Source organism: Pseudonaja textilis, chromosome 3 (assembly GCF_049901715.1).
Source record: "Pseudonaja textilis isolate UNSWEBS1 chromosome 3, rPseTex1.2, whole genome shotgun sequence".
Classification (NCBI taxonomy): domain Eukaryota; kingdom Metazoa; phylum Chordata; class Lepidosauria; order Squamata; family Elapidae; genus Pseudonaja; species Pseudonaja textilis.
In genome coordinates, this window is record NC_141992.1 from 168938930 (window position 1) to 168958235 (window position 19306).

Consider the following 19306-nt stretch of genomic DNA (forward strand, 5'->3'; position numbering starts at 1 on the left):
CAAAGCAAGCTGTAAAATTACTTGAGAATTATCCTTTCACTTCTAGGTCACTAGTTCAGATATATACTGCAGGGGTGGTAATGGCAAAGTAATGCCGGTTATCCTGGGAGCCAAAAGAGTATCTTTTATTCTAAATATTTACAGACATTTGCACATAATGGCTGGGTTGACTTCAAATGAAGAACCACAAACTAGTCCAACATATTTTAGCTTACTTCTGCATCTGATGCAATATAATTAGCCAGTATTAAAAGATACAGAGTAGAAATCTGCATTTGTTTCTTCCCAGTTCTCCAAACTTTTGCCACTAAAATTCAACAATAAAGCATCTTGTTTCAAGTTAAAAATAAGGGTGACATTGAGAGCATGAGCCAAACTTATTCCATTTTTGCAACTCTGAGCCCCTCCTTTCTTTCCTTCTTAACCCATAAATATGGGCAGATAACCTACTGAAATTGGCCACTTTCATACCAAATTCTGGTGCTCTGATTCCAGCTTTTTTGGGTGGGGTGGTAGGCCTGGGGAAACAGACTTATCAAAGATCTGTCATTCCCCCAATTAATTTTGATATTTTTGTGTATGTGGTTTCATAACCTCACTTGATACTTTCCAATAGCCTTCAAGAAGGTTGAGAGAAAGTCTGTTCACAGATTCCCTGTGCTTGCACTAACAAATGCTTTATGACAGATGATACTACCCAGATCCAGACGTTTTCCAAAGAAATTATTTTTGTAATAATCTGACTGGTAGTTCAGTTTCACACCTTGTTGATCTAGAATAGAGATACCAAAATATTTGATAAGAAATCTCCCTTGAGATATTTTCACAATCATTGATCCCAAGCAGTTATTTGGTTCATTAGTGACTGAAAGCAGGGCGGTAATCTGTGATTTTTTTTTTGACTTTGTGGATCCCTTTGAAATAGACAAAGTCTATAATCTGAGAACTACAAGTGAGCATGATCTAGTCCTTTTGCCAACCACCAACTTATCTTGTATTTAACTTCCTGGATCATTTAATATGTTCTTATGATGGATGCTCCACTTTTTAGTGATAAAAATTCATAACAATTCTAAAAATTTCTAAATGTATCTCAAAACCTAAGGCTACTGAGGATTACTGAGGAATGATTGTTTTGGAATATTTTCTTAAATCTTCAAAAGTATACACTAAACTGTGGCTTTTTATTATGAATTTTAAAAAATAATTGCAACATAGGTTACCTTGTTACCTTTATTATTTTTAAAAAATAATTGCAACATAGGTTACCTTGTTGTTTTACCTATCAACATGGGTTAATCAAATTTTGCCTTTGCTTCATACAACATAATTTTCCATCTGCGAGATGTGGTAGCTAAAAAGTAGTGTTAAGAGAGACATGGAAGTTTTACCTGAGTGGTTCAATATAGGATCATTTATTTGTACTTGAGGGTTATCACAGAAAACACATGTTTAGTCTCGATACCAAACTGAGATTTAATTAATAATGCCAGAAATGGGAGAATCTGTGCTAGCCTTAGGCAAAACAACCACTATAAATGTTTTTTATTTGTTTGATTAATGTGCTAGAGCCAATGTCTGCACAAGCAACTTAAAATATATCTGCAACAATGTCAGTATTTTCAGTTTTAGTGATAAGGATAAGGATCCAAATGCTTAACACTATGATTTCAGTGTCAAAAGTCTTACATAGTTAAGGGTCTTTATGTCCTTGATGCTAAAGTTGCCATAGATGAAGTAGGTCCTGTAAACAATTTGACAATTATTTGTAGTCTGATTTCTTTGCACTTTCCTCACATTTTTACTGCAAGTGAAATTGCCACTGTTGCATTTTGTGTGTTGCTCATTTTGCCTATGAAAAAAGTTTGAGGTTATGCATAATTTTTGACTAGTTTTACATCATTCAAATATACTGCCTTTTGCTGCAAGATATCCGGTGGTACTTTTTAAAAACTATATTGTTAATCTTTTCTCACCTTGTTCTACTTCTGAATCTATTTCTTTTCACCAAATTTCACATTCTGTTCTGGTTAATTTAGTCCTCCAGGCATTCAATAAGATCACATTTAAGTCTAATGAATTTCCATTAATATCTGCAAGTAAAAATTAATTTAATATTTTAAAATATAAATTAAATCCAGGTCCTTTTAATAAGTCTACTAAGTATAGCAGAAATAGTAGTGGTTCTATTGTGCAAATGATGATTTTTCTGCATACACAGAGAATAAGATATTAAACAAACTGTCCAGGAAGGAGCTTGCTATACATACATGCATGCATGCATGCATGTATACCATACATTGTACATATATATATATATACTGTGCATAAGAACTGTAGCGGTTCTTATAAACACTAAACCCTATAACCGTAGGTATAGTGTTTAGAATGCAGTATTGCAGGCTAACTCTGCTAACTATAGGAGTTTGTTTCTCGCTGGCTCATGGTTGACTCAGCCTTCCATCCTTCTGAGGGCGGTAAAATGAAAACCTTGATTGTTGGGGTCAATATACTGATGCTGTAAATTGTTTAGAGAAAGCTGTAAAGCATTATGAAGTGGTATATAAGCCTAAGCACTATTGCTATATATATATTTGCATACACACAAACACATTTGGTTCCCATGTCAACATCTCTCTTTGATGTATCCACCTGCCCCTTATATTGCATTGTTTATTTAAATATTTGTTATAGGAAGATTCCCCCTTTCCTTATAGAGCTCAATGTGGCATAGACACCTATTCCAATTTTACTTGCGGTGCCAACTTTGTGAGTTGAGATAGGCTTAGAAAGTATAGCTGGCAGTTAGTGAGATCCCTGGATGCAGGCAGACCTGAACCTGGGTTTTCCCAGATCTAAATCTAAAACCTTAAAGTGCTTCAGTTGTGCCTGCTGGGGAACTCTGGGAGTTGAAGTCCAGACTTCTTACAGTTGCCAAGGTAGAGAAACATAGATGAATCTTGCTTCACAGGACTGCAGTTTAATAAAGATAGCAATCAGCTGTGAGTGAATTGTGATAAAGCAACTCACTCCCACAGAGAATTTTACAATCCATGAAAACACTGGTGCTGCCCAAACTGCTGTAAGCGTTGACAGGAATAATTAGCAAGCCGTTCTCTATCCACCGCACAGTTGGAAACAAACCTCTATCTACTTAGCTGAAAGAAAGTACCCTGATCTAGAAGAAAGTACCTTCCAAGTGGACATGTATAGAATTGTATTTGACATTCCCCAAGAGAAACAGTGGACATATAACTTTTCTATGTGGTGGTTGTGGGTTATTTATTTTCCTACAAGTTATTAAAATGTATAATAAAGAGTAGTAAAGGAACTGATCATCTACCCAAAGGAAGAATGGTAGCATGATTACTTTAGGGTTATTTTGAAAAGCTGATGAGACAGCAAACATTAGTGAATTCTATTAAAAAGATTAAGCAAACACACGTGTGTGCGTGCACATACACATTCTTTTTTTTTAAAAAAGAAAATACATTGCTAGCATTGGAATGGTTGATATGATTTTACAACTGAAGAGGGATGGAAATTACAGAACATCTGCAATGAAATTGGTTTTCTGTGAAAAACTGATGCATCACTTACTGCCAATGACTGGAAGGAAAAATACTTGTTTATACCCTTATGTAATGAATTTTTATGAGGTGAAGTTTGCTGTTTATAAAAAAAATACACTTTAAACTGCCAAAGATGTAAAATAATAGAATTCCAGATTCAAAGCAATGCATTACTGCAAAGACAATTACAAGTAGAATACTATCTGCTCCCAAACACCCAAGCAATTCCATTACTCTTATAATGACATTAAAGAGTTTCATCCATCCAGTTAAATGGGGGTGGGAAGAAAACGGATGGGTGGGGGAAAAACTGCATTCCAATTCAAAGTAGAGAGATCTGCATTCAGGGTTTCTCAGTTCCAGACTGTCTTTTTCTTCCTCCTGGAAAAAAAGACCCAGAGAGACCAAAAGATTCGTAAAGAATAAAACTAGGTTCCTTAGCAACTGTTCCCAAAAAACCAAAGATCAAACGTTGAGGTGCTTTTGCAGTGGACAGAATCCAGATTTAAGATGCACCTCTGCTTCGTTTTGGTACGCCAGTTTTACAACTGAAAGAGGGATGTTGAAACCCAAGGCGTTCTTTGGTAGCTGTAAAATGGTTTGTATGATTACATCTCTTACAGTTAAAATAATTACACTCTCTAAAGACAAGAGAACAACTTTAAATAGGAGTGCAAATTAACTCATGTTCTTGCTTGTGGCTAAGGTGGGGAGACTGAAGCACTGTGCCAAACTGGTTGCTACACTAATGATTACAACAACTTAATTACACTCAGTGTGCTTAATATCAAACCCCCATGGATTCTTGTCAGAGTGCAAACTGTAACTCTAGTCCTTGTTGGGCAATTGTTTGAGAAAATTAACTTGCTTAGTTAGCAGGATGTATATATCATATTGAAGGTCAAAAGTTATCCGATTGAAACTGTTCTGCACTGGATGACAATGAGGATAATGAGATGATGTTTTTCTGGCAGAAAACCTCTGCAAAGGTATCTTCACTGCCAGGGTTTTTTCAGTGTAGGTACTACTGGAGCAATCAATCATTGTCCATTCTATGGTGGAATCGGACACTGTTATTTTCCTAGATAAGTGATTCACTGCAGTGGCTAGGGACTCAGAAGCATTAGGTTGTGCCATAGTTCATACCCTGCTTCCAATCGAAAGGCAGGCTACGGAGTATTTAAGAATAACATTGTTTTCCTGTTTGCAATCCCTTGACTGATCATCAAAATGGTTATTCTTGGAGAACATATTGAACCCCCATTTTGGAAAACACCTTCTATCGGTACAAAGTATGAGGATGGCATATTCTTCTGATGACTTGGCAAGTGTTGATGTCATATGGTCCTGGGTTAATTTTAGTTTTAATCTTTGGATTCTATAATTTGATTCCAATTTTTTCTCTGACTACATGTTGAGATACACAATTACAAATCAATTTTATGTAAGACTCTGTAACTTGTACAGTTAGAATAACATATGGAATTCAGAAGTGCTCCAATCTCGAAAGAATGTGATGATGCTTCATAATAATGAAATACATATGAACTTTATAGGAAAAGTAACCACTTGGGTACATTGTGTTTACCTATCCAGGCAAACCATTCTTAATTTTTTTTATTGCATTTCAAAAAGATATAAAATACAAAGAAGTCGTAAAAAAAAAAGAAGCTCAGGGGAAGGGAAAAGGAAAAAAGCAAAATTGGGAATGCAGTTTAAAAAAAAGGGAAGGAGCTATTAAAGAAAATAACTTCTGCTTTTTTGGTGCAAATACAAATATAAAATAGAATAAACTTTTGAACTAAGTTAAATTGTTAACATATCATACTTTTATCATTAAACAAATATAATAATCAAAACCAAAAGTTAAAAAAGAAATTTAATTTCTTTCAATTTCCACAAAAAGTCGAGGACTGGTTTCCAAGTAGAGAAGAAGCTAGACAAACTTTTTTGTCCAATCAAAGCATCAATTTCACCATCTCCATTAATTTTATTATCCATTCCTACGTCAAGGATACTTATGAATCTTTCTATCACTGTCCATAAAGAATCTTTGCTCCTGTTATCATGCCTAAAAACAAAGTTCTATGTTTTTTTTAAAATCTGTTTATCCATCAATGCTTAATAAAAAGCTTTGGCTTTACTTATGCATTCAATTTAAAAATATTAACTGAATTAAAATACATCTAAATTATTTGAATTGAAATATAGATCTATTCTGATAATTCTTAGCATTCTTAACATCTACCAAAAATGATAAATGGTACTTTCAGACTGTTTACATTTCCAACATTTGGCAAAGTCTTACACATCTTAGACAATTTATTAGTTGTTATTAAGTACCAATGATATATTATCTTATAAACATTATCTTTTCAATCAATAAATTTGAAATACATTTTATTTTTATCCTTTACTATACACATTCTCCCACTAATCCAACATTATACTCCAACAAAAACTTTTTGCTTATTTAATTATACAATCTTTGACATATTCATCTTTAGTATTAATTTTCAACAGCAGTTTGTACACTTTAGCAATCACATGTTTATCATTAGTACATACTTATCTCCAACTCAAAGTCAGTTTTCTCATTGGTAAATGCGTAACTCCTTATCCAGTTTAAATCTTCTATTAGCTGGACATAAGCCAGCCATTAGCAACCATGGTCAAGGCAGACCATTCTCTTTAAAGATGTTCATGCTGTTAAAAGTTAATCTAGTGCAATCATTTTTCCAGATTCATTGACCCTTCAGAAATGGCTTTCTCCATTATTACACCTATCCTACTGGTTAAAAAAAAGGCTAGGATCACTACAGAAATGGCAGAAAAAAAGGGGCTGTAATGTAGGCTGTTTGAATTACTTGATGAGGATCAGTAACATTTCTGTCTGTCCCTATTTCTGCAACAAAACCAGGACAGTTAATAATTAAATAAAACCAATTTCTATCTCACAAGCTGTGACTAAGATCCTGGTTACATAGAATTGTGAAATGCCACATTGAAAATAAAATTATGATCTATATTAAAAAAAAGAGGTATTTTTAGAAAATAAGGAAGATAAGATTATTTGCTTTATGGGAGTTGTTCAATCTTACAGGAGCAAAACCAAATAATAAACTCAAATACAAACTTCCTTTTGAATTGGGCTATGATGAACTAGAAATGGACTAAAGACGCAAATCAACCAGAAAGAACAGATTGTTGATGCTCCTACTGTGCCAATTGTCCATTTTATCAAAGCAGAGCATTTAAAGTAGCAGTAATTTATGAAGATCAATCCAGAATCAATCCAGAATCCAGAACTCATTTCCATGTCAATTTGTAATCTGTCAATTGACATTTAATTGCAAACTAAAATTTAAATTTAGAGGTAAAATCTCCTTTGAGTTACCACATTCCTTATGACTTTACAAATATGTCCATGAAATCTTCAATAGTAATACAGTGGGGTCACAATATCAACATTTGTTGCCAAAATGTTTATGAAAGACACTGAACAGGTGGCTTTATAATTCAGGCACCTACAGATAAAATGTTTTAATATGTTTCTACCTTTGTTGCCTGGCTGAAAGGGAAAACTTGATGAAATTTCTAAACCAACTAAGGGAGCAACACCAAACCCTAATATTTACTACGGAAATTGTGAACAATAGTAGTTTGCTATTTTGGAAAGTTCTAGTGTAATGTTATGAGCTTCTTAAACTCTGAGAAAGCAGTTAGCAGTTTGCAAAATATTATTAGCTTAGTACATTCTGTCAGGAAAATGGTTAGCTAGCTACCCTATCCATCATATGGGTGTTAGCAAAAGAATTAAGCAATCCAACCTCCAATCAGTTAACAGTTAACTTGGGTGCTAAAAGGGAAATAGACAGTTGTTGATACTTGTGTAACCTACTCTCTTTTTCCTCTTTCAATAAATCTACTTAAAGAAGATTTTGTGAGAATCCTGCTTTCTGTTGCCAAGAGCTTGCCAAGAGATAATGATGTAAATCTAAACTATAAAGTCTATAGAAAAAGAGACAAACATAGACCATTAGCTCCATACTGCAAAATACCAAAACCCCAAATAAAAGACCAGTTAATAGGTCACTGATAAGGAGGGCTGACAAAATAAGGGATGCCACTAGCAAACCAAAGGGAATTCAAAGCTTTTCTAAATAATGGGTGTACTATACAAAGCTAAGACAAAAACAAGAGAAATATCAAAATAAACTCCAAACAGGATTATGAACAGCATGCAAGGAGGTGCTAGATAAGAAATAAAAGATCAGGAATGATAGAACTGTTACCCTTTAATAAAGATAAATTCTCCAAAGTAAGGAACAGGAAAGTGTAAAAAATTAATAGCTGTATAGACAGTTACATTGGATAAACAAGATATTTTAAAGCTAAAGGAGATGAAAAGAACATTTAGCTTAAAAACATAGGACAGTTAAGTTTAGCTTAAAAACATAGGACAGTTAATAAAACCAGTCAAAATGGCCAGAAAATAGGCTTAGAAATGTCAGCTTCCTGGCACAATGTAATGTATATTTCAGTTTTAATATTTCCACTTTCAACATGTTACTTAAAAAAATCCTGAACTGAAAAGTTGCAAATGAAAATAGTCATTTTTTTCATAACTCTTCAGATTAGTCCATTAGATTTTCCACTTCCTCCCACTGTTCTAGAACAAGATATGCATAAAAAAGTTAGTTTTCAAATCTTCTGAATCTTGCATGTTTTGAGAAAAAAAATGCAAAAATTAGGTAAAAAGCACCAAATATGACTTTATCTTTTAAAAATCAGTTTATTAGGTTTCAAGTACATGATATTATTAGCACACCTGTTTATAATAAATAAAAGTCTATATAGGAATGGATTATAGAAAGACAATTGTGGTGGTGGTGGGGAACTCAACTAAAATATACAATATATGTAAATTATTTCTGTCAGTTTTACGAATTATATTCGTTTTAGGAAAAGTCAGTTATATCTCTTTCATTTCTAGCTTATATTTTAATGGCTGGAGATCTTGCATCTCAATGCCACATTTAGGACAGGTAAAGTATATATCTGATAAGAAGCAACTTTTAATACAATAGTAACAAAAAACATGTGAGCAACCAATAGTATGAGGCATAGTAGGCCATTCCCTGCACACAGAACATTCCTTGTGACTTATTTCTGATATATTTTCATTATTGAAGTTTTTCCTAACAGGTAAAGACCAAGAAGAAATCTTGAGCTTGAGTTTCTGCATGTTAATAAGTGGCAAAAAGAACACCAGAAACTCAGCAAATCCATGCCACAAGAGTTCTCGGTTCATGTATTCAAATGCAATTGGACGGATACCCTGTGGCTGGCAGAACACTGATCTGATTCCTAAAATACGTTCAGTAAGTGTAGCAAATTTTCCCTTCTGAAGAAAAATTAGGAAGTTTAGCAACTCACAGAGTCTGAGAAGCCTGACTATCAAGTTAATAAAATATTTTGTCTTTTGGAATGACTCCAATGGACGTTTGCTAAATAAATCATAACACCTTTCTTCCAGCCATTTCCCGCCAACAGTACAAATAAGATACCATAATTTCTGTTGCTTGCTCAATGTCTGGTATTTCTGTATCTGGGATAAATCATTTGTGTATTGAATGTTCAGTAGAGCCTGTCCCACTGTTGCATTCTTCGAACAGATGGTGAATCTCCACAAAAAAAGCCATAGAGATGCTTTAATTTCTGGTTCAAAGTGAGCCAAGAGTCCAGGTTTAAATCCATGAAAACAGCAAGTGAACTGGGACCAAACTAGCTGTTCCAAGGCTTTGTTCAGTTCAAGTGCATCCAGCTGACTAATTCTGAGGACAGGAATCACTTTGTTGACAATGTTGTCCTTCAATGCCATGGTCAACACGGTGCCCTCTATAAGAAAAAATAAATTCATCAACATATTTTCTATTACATTTTGTTGTCCTTTAGAATATTTATTCTTTTCATTTTGATAAAAGTTTCATGAGTTAGACCAGTGAAGAGCAATTCAGGCTATAAAATGTAACTATCCCAATCTCACCGAATGGAAAGCAAATATTTTAAATCTGGATCCTCAGTTGTCATGTTAGACATTAAAACTGAAATAGTCAACATACGCCCATTCAAGTTAAGTCCTTTGCTGGTGGTTTTTCACCAGCACATACAATCTATGTCCAACTGTACACGTTTTCACACAAACCAGGATCCTGATAGTACATGTTACTGCACAGAACACACACTGGCTTCTACTTCATAATGCAAATGTTCAGATTTAAAACAAATATAATAATCAGGACAAGCTTCCCTGAGGGATAGCATGTTCTTAATTACCATTCCTCCATCCCAGGTATTTGAGGTCAGAGGTCCATAACATTTTTTAAGGCCAAGGGCCGAGTGTGGCCTTTGAAAGATGTGCTGAAGGCTATACTCCAAAAATGGTTACAAGATAAAAATTAAATTTTATATCTAGATTTAAATAAAATTAAATATAGTTAATATAATTGCCTTCTAGATAGGTATTTAATCATTTCTCCCTTCTGTAAATTAATTACAATTTGGCATCGACTTTTAAAAATCTCTGAAATGTCATTCAAAGCTTTTAGGGGATACTTTTGGTCTTAAAATCTGTATTTCAGGTGCACCTATAATTCTTGTGATTGGACAGTTAATATCCAACCAGGTTTTGTACGACATTTTTATACTTTAAAAAAAAACTATTTTATACTTTTAGACTTAGGTCCACCTGTCATTATAGTAACATAGTTAAATCAGAAGGTGCTACTTATCATTTTTATTCATGCCTTTCAATTTATTTGAGTCTAGGTTTCTAATATTTTGTTATCAGACTGCAGGCCCAACAAGGTACAAAAGTGAGTTAGAAATCTAATAGCCATTGTGTTAGGATATTAATAGAGGGGTGGCTTTGAATCATACCTTTTCTTCTCACATTTCTTCTCACATTCCATTCCCATGGGCTGTCCCAAAATTTCCACCATAAATGTCAACTGCAAGGACTGCAGCATTAGTGAACTAATAATTGTCCGAATTTTCTCCTCCTCTCATTGCCCTTGTGTTTGACTATCTGAGCACAGGAAGTGCCATTTTTTAATTGACCTGCAATTCATTCCAGATGAAAATTCTCATTTTTAAAATTTCTTTACATTTAAGAGACTTTAGCTTGTTTAAATCCCTTTTAAAATGTTAGTTTGCTATGCTTTAGACTTTAATGATATTGAAATTCAGGTTCTTTAAGAAGTGCTTTCTTTTGATTTATTGTTAAAACCTGGCATTCTAGAGCACTTCTGGGCTCCGGTGACCAGGTAGATCTGACTAAAATTGTACCTAATACACTATCTTTATATAGGCTTTCCTTGTTTGGTGACTGTTTAGTTACAACAATGATGAAAATGTATCTTTTTGATCAATCCTTATATTTATATAGTTACTCCAACACCTTAGGACATGCCTCCCACCAGACATTGACAAACACCAGTTTGCCTATAGGGAGAACAGGTCGACAGACGATGCCATAGCTACTACCTTACATTCTGTAGCCAGCCATCTGGAGAAACCAGGAAACTATGTCAGGGTGCTTTTCATTGACTACAATACCTTCAATACTATCCTGCCAAACATCCTTATCGAAAAGCTGACTGACTTGGATTTTCCCTCTTCCATCTGCAACTGGATCAAATACTTTCTGAGGGACCGACCATAAACAGTGAGGGCTGGGTCTGTCACATCCACCTCCCTGAAGCTTAGCACTGGCTCTCCTCAGGACTGTGTACTCAGTCCCTATCTATACTCACTGTACACATGATTGTGTATTGTCTGACTCATCCATTGTGATTAAGTTTGCAGATGATACTACCTTATTGGGCCTCAGTACAGGTGGAGATGAAACAGCGTAAAGGGGAGAAGTTCAAAAATTACCCTCATGGTGCCTAGAAAACAATCTGCACCTAAACATCAGCAAGACAAAGAGTGTTAGACTTCTGGAAGAAGAGAGACGAACCTGTTCCACTTTACATCAAGGGGGGCTGTGTGGAGAGAGGTTCCTCCTTTAAATTTCTGGGAGTCTACCTCAGCGAAGATCTTACCTGGAAAATCAACACAACCCATGTAGCCAGAAAGGCCCAACAGAGACTCCATTTCCTTAGGGTCTTATGAAAGAATAAAGTGGAACGACGACTGATGACTTCCTTTTACCGGTCCACAATAAAAAGCGTCCTCACATATTGCATTATGGTGTGGTATGCTGGCTTGACAGCCGTGGATAGAAAGACATTACAGAGGGTGGTGAGCACAGCACAAAACATTGTGGGCTGTTCCCTGATACCACTAGATGACATCGCTATGGTTCGCTGCCTTAGAAGAGTGAGGAAAATTCTCAGGGACAACTCATATCCTGGTCAGCACATCTTCACTCTCCTATCATTGTATAGGAGATATAGAAGCATAGCCAGCCGCACCAACAGGCTGAAGACAGTTTCTACTCATGGGCTGTCAGACTTCTGAATGGAAAATAACTTCATGTCAACATAATATGATAGACTTGCGGGGCTGGCGTGTTGTGCAACAAGGTCACATATAGTGTAATAAGACTGAGACTCGGTTAGGGACTTCTGTCCTCACTGTGAGTTGTGTTGGAGGGGAGTGTACAAAAGGAGGCTCAGCCAATCTCACTGTACATGTTGTACTCTGACAAGAGTAATAATACTAATACTAATAATAATAATAACAACAATATTTACAACCTTCACAGTTCTGTAAAACAAAGGGTTAGGGTTATGAAATAAGATCATAAATAGAGTTGCAGTTTCTTTTAATGGCCACTCTGCTTAGTGACCAAGTTGCTGGTCCTAACTGTAGTTGTTAAACGAGAGAATATCAGTACTGCTACTTGTATCTTCTATGATCCCTGTTTCATATACTGTAAGATGTAGTGACATGGTTAACACTGTTTTTGCGTAGATTTTTCACTTCCAGTTTTGAAAAGGCTACCATCAAAAATGCCTCTAAATGTGGCATCAGCAGGGACTTTCACTCAAATTTGCATTTGTATTTTCTGTGAAATGTTGTCATATTAACTGCCAGACAGTTATGAAGTTATATAGTGATTTTCTGCTTCACAATGTATTAAATATATAACCAGGGAGTTTCTAGGCTATGCAGCCCTATCCAGACCATAACTTTACACAAGTTGTGCCTGACATCTTCACTGCTCTATTAATTACCAGGTACATTGTACTTAATTTGTTTTAAAATGCTGTTATTACTAGTATTTTTATTTTTACCAAACTAAAGGTTCCTACTGACCAATAAACATTCTAGAAACAACAAATTGTTGAGTAACATTAATTAAATAAGTATGTTTTTCTGATATGTGTTAACATTGCTTACTGTGTACTATACAAATTATGAATGAATGTATTTTATTTAGAAATGCATTATTGACAGAAATCTATCAATACTAAAGTGGGTATTGTCAAGGGCCTGTCGATATTAATGTAATTATGATTAAGGGGATAACATGGATTTTAGCTTTAATACCAAATAACATCTCCTACATTGCTGCTATCAATATAAGCATTATTATTGACCTGTTCTGAGGCTCAGAACTAGATGTATTTCCATTAAGCATATCTGTCAATGAATCCTGCCTACAAAAATTCTACATTTAAATTTAAAGGCCTGTAAACTTTGGCAGCAGAAATGTATGAGTTCAAGCAATCTCCAGAGTGTCATTCCTCCCACGCCGTCCCAGCAATTCTGCTGTAATAAACTAATTTATGCCAATCCAGTGACATTGCCATCTCACGCCTACTCTTTAAAGGATAATTAGCAGAAAACAAACAACATTTTCATACCAGAGGGGCACACAGTCCAATGCCTACATAGCAAGCCTTAAAAGATCTTCAGAATGTAAAACTTAAAACATACCAAGCTGTCCGTCTTGGTGTTCTAAATTTGACTACTGAAATATTTTAATTGTGTTTGTGATGCACAGAACAATTTATAAGTTAATGTCTATACATAATACACCAGTGAATTCAAATATATTTTCCAGGAGTTTTAGTCCCATGCATCAGTTACATCAATCAGGTAGTATTGAAATATGCAGCCAATAATCATTGCAGAGTAAACTGTGTCTTCAGCTGCCTATCAACGTCACATCTCATTGATAGCACTGTCTTACAAAAATGTACCATAGTATGTGGGTACAAAAACCTGGAAGGATTGGAATACTATTTTCATTTACATATATCAGGATCTATTCCCAGGTCACCTTAGTTTATGAGAGCATGACAGCAATTGCAGATTTTTAAAGCTTTTTTTAGTATAATTAACATAAGCATTAAATACGTAATTTCAAAGGGAAAGTCAGCCTGTGTGATCCGTTCATCTGGATGCCAACTAGTCCCCATCCCTCTGCAAATAAAATGGGAAGAAAGAGTTAAAAGAATTTCTATTAAATAAAACTGCACACAAACTGGAGTGGAGAACCAGAGGCTGCTGTGCTATAACTTCCAATATCCCTCATGCTGGGACTGCTGGGCATTTTAGTCCAACAATATCTGCATAGTGACACTTTCTCACCCCTAACATAATGAATGCATGGGGACAAAGGGAATGTACTGTATATGTAGTAAGTGCTATTTATAAATATATATTCTTAGAGAATGAGCTGTTAATTTTTAAATATGTCTCTGTCTTAATTAAAAAAAATTCCCAAGGAATTCAGAGTATTCTTTTCAAGTTCAGATGCTAGTTAAGAATTATCAAAGCCACACAAACATCTACACTTCATCTGTCTATCACACACTATATGGGTTGGTTGTAGGCTATCTCAGATCTATGGATTTTCAAACCAATTCATCATAAACAACCTTCTTAAAGACCTGTGAGAGCTGAAATTGGGAAAATGGAAAGCTAGAAGGCTCAGACATAAGCATTATTGCAGGTGCTATTTACTTCCCAGTCTGGAAGCAGAGCAGCAAAAAATCCATTTCTATGAAAAAGCAAGAGAAACAAATCTATGATTTAAACTCTGAGGCTCATACGTATTGCATACACACTGACACACACACTCACTCACTCACAAGCATGAATCACGCATACATACATATATTCACATGGCTGGATTCCTGGTTTCCATAGCAGCTGATATTCTGCATAAATATAGTTTCCTCCATTTTCAGTAATAGTTTATATTTAATCCTTAATTAAACCACATAGCATTCTTGAGGGTTGTGCTGTTAAGCTAACTATTGAATGCAGGGAATTGAATAGTGAAGAGGAGTGAAGAAACCTGTGCCTGCATGTAGTCTGACAAGACTGTCCTTTGTATGTCTACATTCAAGAAAGACAAGTAGGAAGCTTCAACAAAAGCCTCACCAGAATTATATATTATCTTTTCATTGCTATAAAATTGGTTTGTCATTGCTATGTTATAGCTTAACCTTCAAAAAGATTAATTTCATATTATATTTTGACTTTCTATATGCTTCAATTAAATGCCTTCTATCATTTGAAAGTATACTACAGACTAAGATTTGCCAACCACTCTGCACAGCCTACCAACATTTATAAACTTGAATAACTTGAACGTTTATTGAACAGTACTTGAATTTCTGGAAATATTTTTAATGATTATTTTTACGTAGTCTATTTAGTCTTTTTACTATAACGAAAGGAAAAAATGAAGTTTTATAACATGTTATCAACTGCATACAAATTTAATAAAACAAATAAATCTAAATGGAATTAGAATTTGGTTACTTGGTTTAGTAACCATTTGAAGTTACAGTTCACTGGAAAAGTAACTTTGCAATCAGCCTGTGCACTTATGACCATAAGAATCCTCATGGTCACATGATTGATATTTGAGCACTTTGCAACCAACTGATCAGAATTCATGTCTATTTTTAATGTATATGTTCACTATCAACGAAGTAGCACAGACATCTACTTTCTACCCTCCCCTCTTTTTCCAGGGAGGGGTACTTTAAATTCAGTCTTACCTTCTCCAAACTACATGGATAAATCTACACAATTTTCTTTGGAACTTTTTAGAAATAGTTGCCCATTGTCTTCTAAAGGTGACAGTGTGTGCTTCAGCAAATAGCTAGTCTTTTTTAGTAATTACAAGTTTGGCTTCTAAAACTTCTGCATACTGTAAAACAGTTTTGTAACAGCCTTGTCTTCAAAGGCTAAAGGCTGTTACAAAGCTGTTTTACAGTGTACAGAAGTCTTAGAAGTCATACTTGTAATTACTAAGAAAACTAGCTATTAACTTAATAACTAAACAGCTTTATAGGTGCATAATAAAAATATCTATTAATATCAGGCTATAATATATAAAGGAGTTCCTGAATGAGTCACTGTGACATTTCATACTACATGATGACGTATGAACCTATAATGGTTTCAGATAACTTAATTCATCTAGTCTCCAGTGGCACTGCCTATTGGTACATTAAATTTCTCTATAAACATTCCAAGTTTAGAATTTCATGCATTAAAGGCTAATTTTTAGCCTTCCACTAACAAAATGCACACAATTTCTATAACATTTAATAAGAATCTTCCCATTTTTGATGAATTTGTAAAAATGAATCACTTTTCAAAACCTCATTCCTTTTTATATCCCATATAAACAGGGAGATACATTCTTACACTACTGCTTAAATTAAGTGAAAACTTGATAAAACTGATTTCCTAAAACTGTTTATTGTAGCAGCAGAACATCAAATGTTTAAACCACCAAATGTTTAAACCAATTTTTTATTTATACATAGGAAAGTGCAGAAAATAATTTCTATGATATTTTTGATAAGGATAATGGCAGAAAGCAACTTACAATGTCATCTAAAACTCATTCACAAGTTTATCTTAAAATCTTATTTTAAGGGAAGTATCATGGACTTCAAAAGGAAATTAAATATGCCTCCTAATGTAGCATTAATATTGAGCATTGTACATTGGCCATACTTTGAATATGTGATTTAAAACTAGAACCTCCCTTCTTGTATGTCATCAGTTTAAGAAGTTTGAGATATTTCTGGCATATAATGAATGAAATGGGTACAACCACACATATAATATAAAGAGTGGCTCTGAATTTAAAAAACAAATTGTAGTGGGAATACCAGTTAGTGAAATGCCATGGGAACTTCAACAAACCCTTCTGTAAATTTCTACTAAACACCATATAGATATAGTATTTGGTAGAGTTGTGTAAAATCATGCAGTTCCACCTGAAAGCCTCACTAGACAGTTCTTTGGGTCAGAAAATAAAAATCACCTTGTATCAACTAGAAGCACTGAGGGGGTCAACTTGATTTAGCCAGTAACTTCATTCTAGCAGGAAGGGCTTTTGTGTAGGAGCAGCAGCTCTTTATAAAGGCAAGACTGAAGCAGTATAGCCCTTCTGATGTGGTGCTTCGGATGGAACCTCTGCTTCAAGTTGTGGCATCCCTTTCAAGTTGCATAAAGCCTTAGTAATCAGCAAACCCTGTTCATGGTGATAGGGCTGTATCATATTAAAAAACAGGAACCTAAGTGAAAAGAATCTTTTAAAAATATTTTAGTTCTAAGCCACCCCAACCAACATACTTCTAAGTCACCCCAACCAATTAGGCACATCACAATTACTATATACAGTGAAAAACCATAATATAAATGGCAGTTAAAATATATATCAGTGGTACATGCTTTTCCTGGAACTTGGGGGAATGGGGGCTGCTCTTGCTGTTTGCAGCAGCCAGGCTGATTCTATCTTGTCAAGGCATTTCCTGATATTTTACTTTCTATTTATTTTACTCTCCTAATCAAGTTTTTCAAGATTAAGTGGTTTAGCTTTAAGGAACTAGGACTCTTTTCCGTGAACAATAATCCATTTATACAATCTCTCATTTTATGGGTTGCTGTTTGAAGTAGGCTGGGCAGGCACTGCTCAGTCTTGGGAATAATTTTTGAGATATCCCCAAGTTTGGCTTCACCTAATAAGTAGTCTTTACACACAGACTGTTTCCTACAATCAAATTCAAATCTAGAGCTAAGAACATTGGAGAGCTGATTACGTGAGTTGTGAAACTCTGAATGGCACTGAGCAAGACCACCAGTAACATTTTATAACCAGTGCCTGGCATCTTTTAATAGCACAATCCTAGGCTTTGAGGGAGATGGGGAGTTAGTAAGTGAGGACTATCTGTACAGGTATACTAAGTAACTACCATAAAATCATTTCCTACTAAGGAAAAAGGAACTGTATAAAACTGTGGAAGGTGCAATTACAACTACTTTATGGACTTTTTTTGAACCAGTAACACGAAGCGCCATGATTTTCAAGCATTTTTAATTCCAGTAGTTAAAGCAACAACGCAAGTAATAAAACACAGTAAAGACATTGAGCGAAACAACAGTTAAAACCAATCACATTTCCAAGTCAGCTTATGAGCCAAATGGATTTTGTTTTGGGGTTTTGTTTATGCCAATCAAAGGAAAGTTCCAAAGAATTTAAGAACGGCCATGGAAGCGGCCCTTCTTGTGCTTCTAACACACGTGTCCCACTGGGCCGAATCCCTAATTCTGTTTTTCGGAATATTTGCTATTGTCCCTTTCCCAACCCCGGGGGGGGGGGCACTTTCCATCGATGAAGCCCCTATCTGGATTTTGGGTCAAACATTCGCAGGGCTGTCCAAGGATAAACCTGACCGCAGCCAGCTCACCCAGTGGGGGGAAAATAAAGGGAAAACAAAAACGTTCCACGACAGGCAGAAATTCAACTGGATTGGCTCTTCGACGCAGGGCAAGAAAAAAGCCGTTCCTTGCGTTTCTGCTTGTCCCAGGGGCGGAGGGAGGTAAAGAGACCCATTCCCCTCGCGGTTCAGAGCCGGTCTGCCCGGTGGAAGGAAACCCCCTTGGCCGCTCTCCCTCCAGCCTCTTCAGCCACGGCCGGCGCGCCCTCTCCATCCCTCATTGACTGACCTCGGCTTTCCTCCTGAGGGAGGGGCTTCTGGGGAAACGCCACCGCCGCCTCTGCCTCCACAGCTCGCGGCTCCAAGGGGGCGGGGGGGTGGGGAAGAGATGACCCGGATTTCACACCGAGCAACAGAGTCCGCTAGCCTAGAGCGGCCGGAGTCGCCTTTCTTCTTTTATTTCCGCTTTCGTCATCTCCATGGCCCTCCGTGGTGCCGCGCGCCCCAGCATTTTCCGGATGGGGAGCCGACAATTGGGAAAGAAACAGGAAACGCTGATTAAACTCGCTCCCATCTCCTAGACAGGTTGCTTCCTGGCCGCTTCTGAGTCTCCGTTTTGTTCATAGAGATAGGAAAAAAAATCGAAACTTCTCCATTCCCCTCGCCAGGAGATTCTTCATTTGCTCTTTTAGGGAAGTAGGAGGGGGAATTTTAAGGAATTTGTTTTTAGAGGGGCCGGTAGGAGCTCACGGTCTCCTTCACTGGACTCGGTTGTTGTTGTTTTTTCCCCCTTTCCTTTTCTGGCTGGATAATCTGGGAACTTGGAATAATGATGCCAGTAATTGCGGATCAGCAGAAGGCTTTAGTTTTGCTCTTGAGGGGCATCAGCTCACCTTGAGAAAGCCCGAAACAGCTATTGGGCGGGAGAATGGAAATGTTAAATCCTCTCCTAAGCACTTTGTTTGGTGGTCTACGGCGCTGAGTCGTTGTACCGAACCAAATTTGCGATAATGAAAACAACAA

General features: G+C 36.0%; 1 protein-coding gene across 9 annotated transcripts; it reads right to left on the bottom strand.

The window, feature by feature from the left end:
• Positions 1-8346: 8346 nt before the first annotated feature.
• Positions 8347-18910, bottom strand: PEX2 (peroxisomal biogenesis factor 2). 9 transcript variants are annotated; one of them, XM_087931408.1, is made up of 4 exons: positions 18573-18732; positions 16888-17115; positions 11596-11680; positions 8347-9473 (listed from the first exon to the last, which is right to left on the bottom strand). In XM_087931408.1, the coding sequence occupies exon 4, from the start codon at positions 9454-9456 to the stop codon at positions 8548-8550; it is 909 nt and encodes a 302-aa protein (XP_087787534.1). In that variant the 5' UTR covers positions 9457-9473; positions 11596-11680; positions 16888-17115; positions 18573-18732; the 3' UTR covers positions 8347-8547. The 9 variants fall into 9 exon arrangements, 8 of the variants coding, with proteins under 8 accessions (XP_087787534.1, XP_087787532.1, XP_087787531.1 ...); XM_087931406.1 differs by lacking the exon at positions 11596-11680 and adding an exon at positions 11452-11542 and having other exon boundaries at positions 16888-17140; XM_087931405.1 differs by having other exon boundaries at positions 16888-17140.
• Positions 18911-19306: the final 396 nt, after the last annotated feature.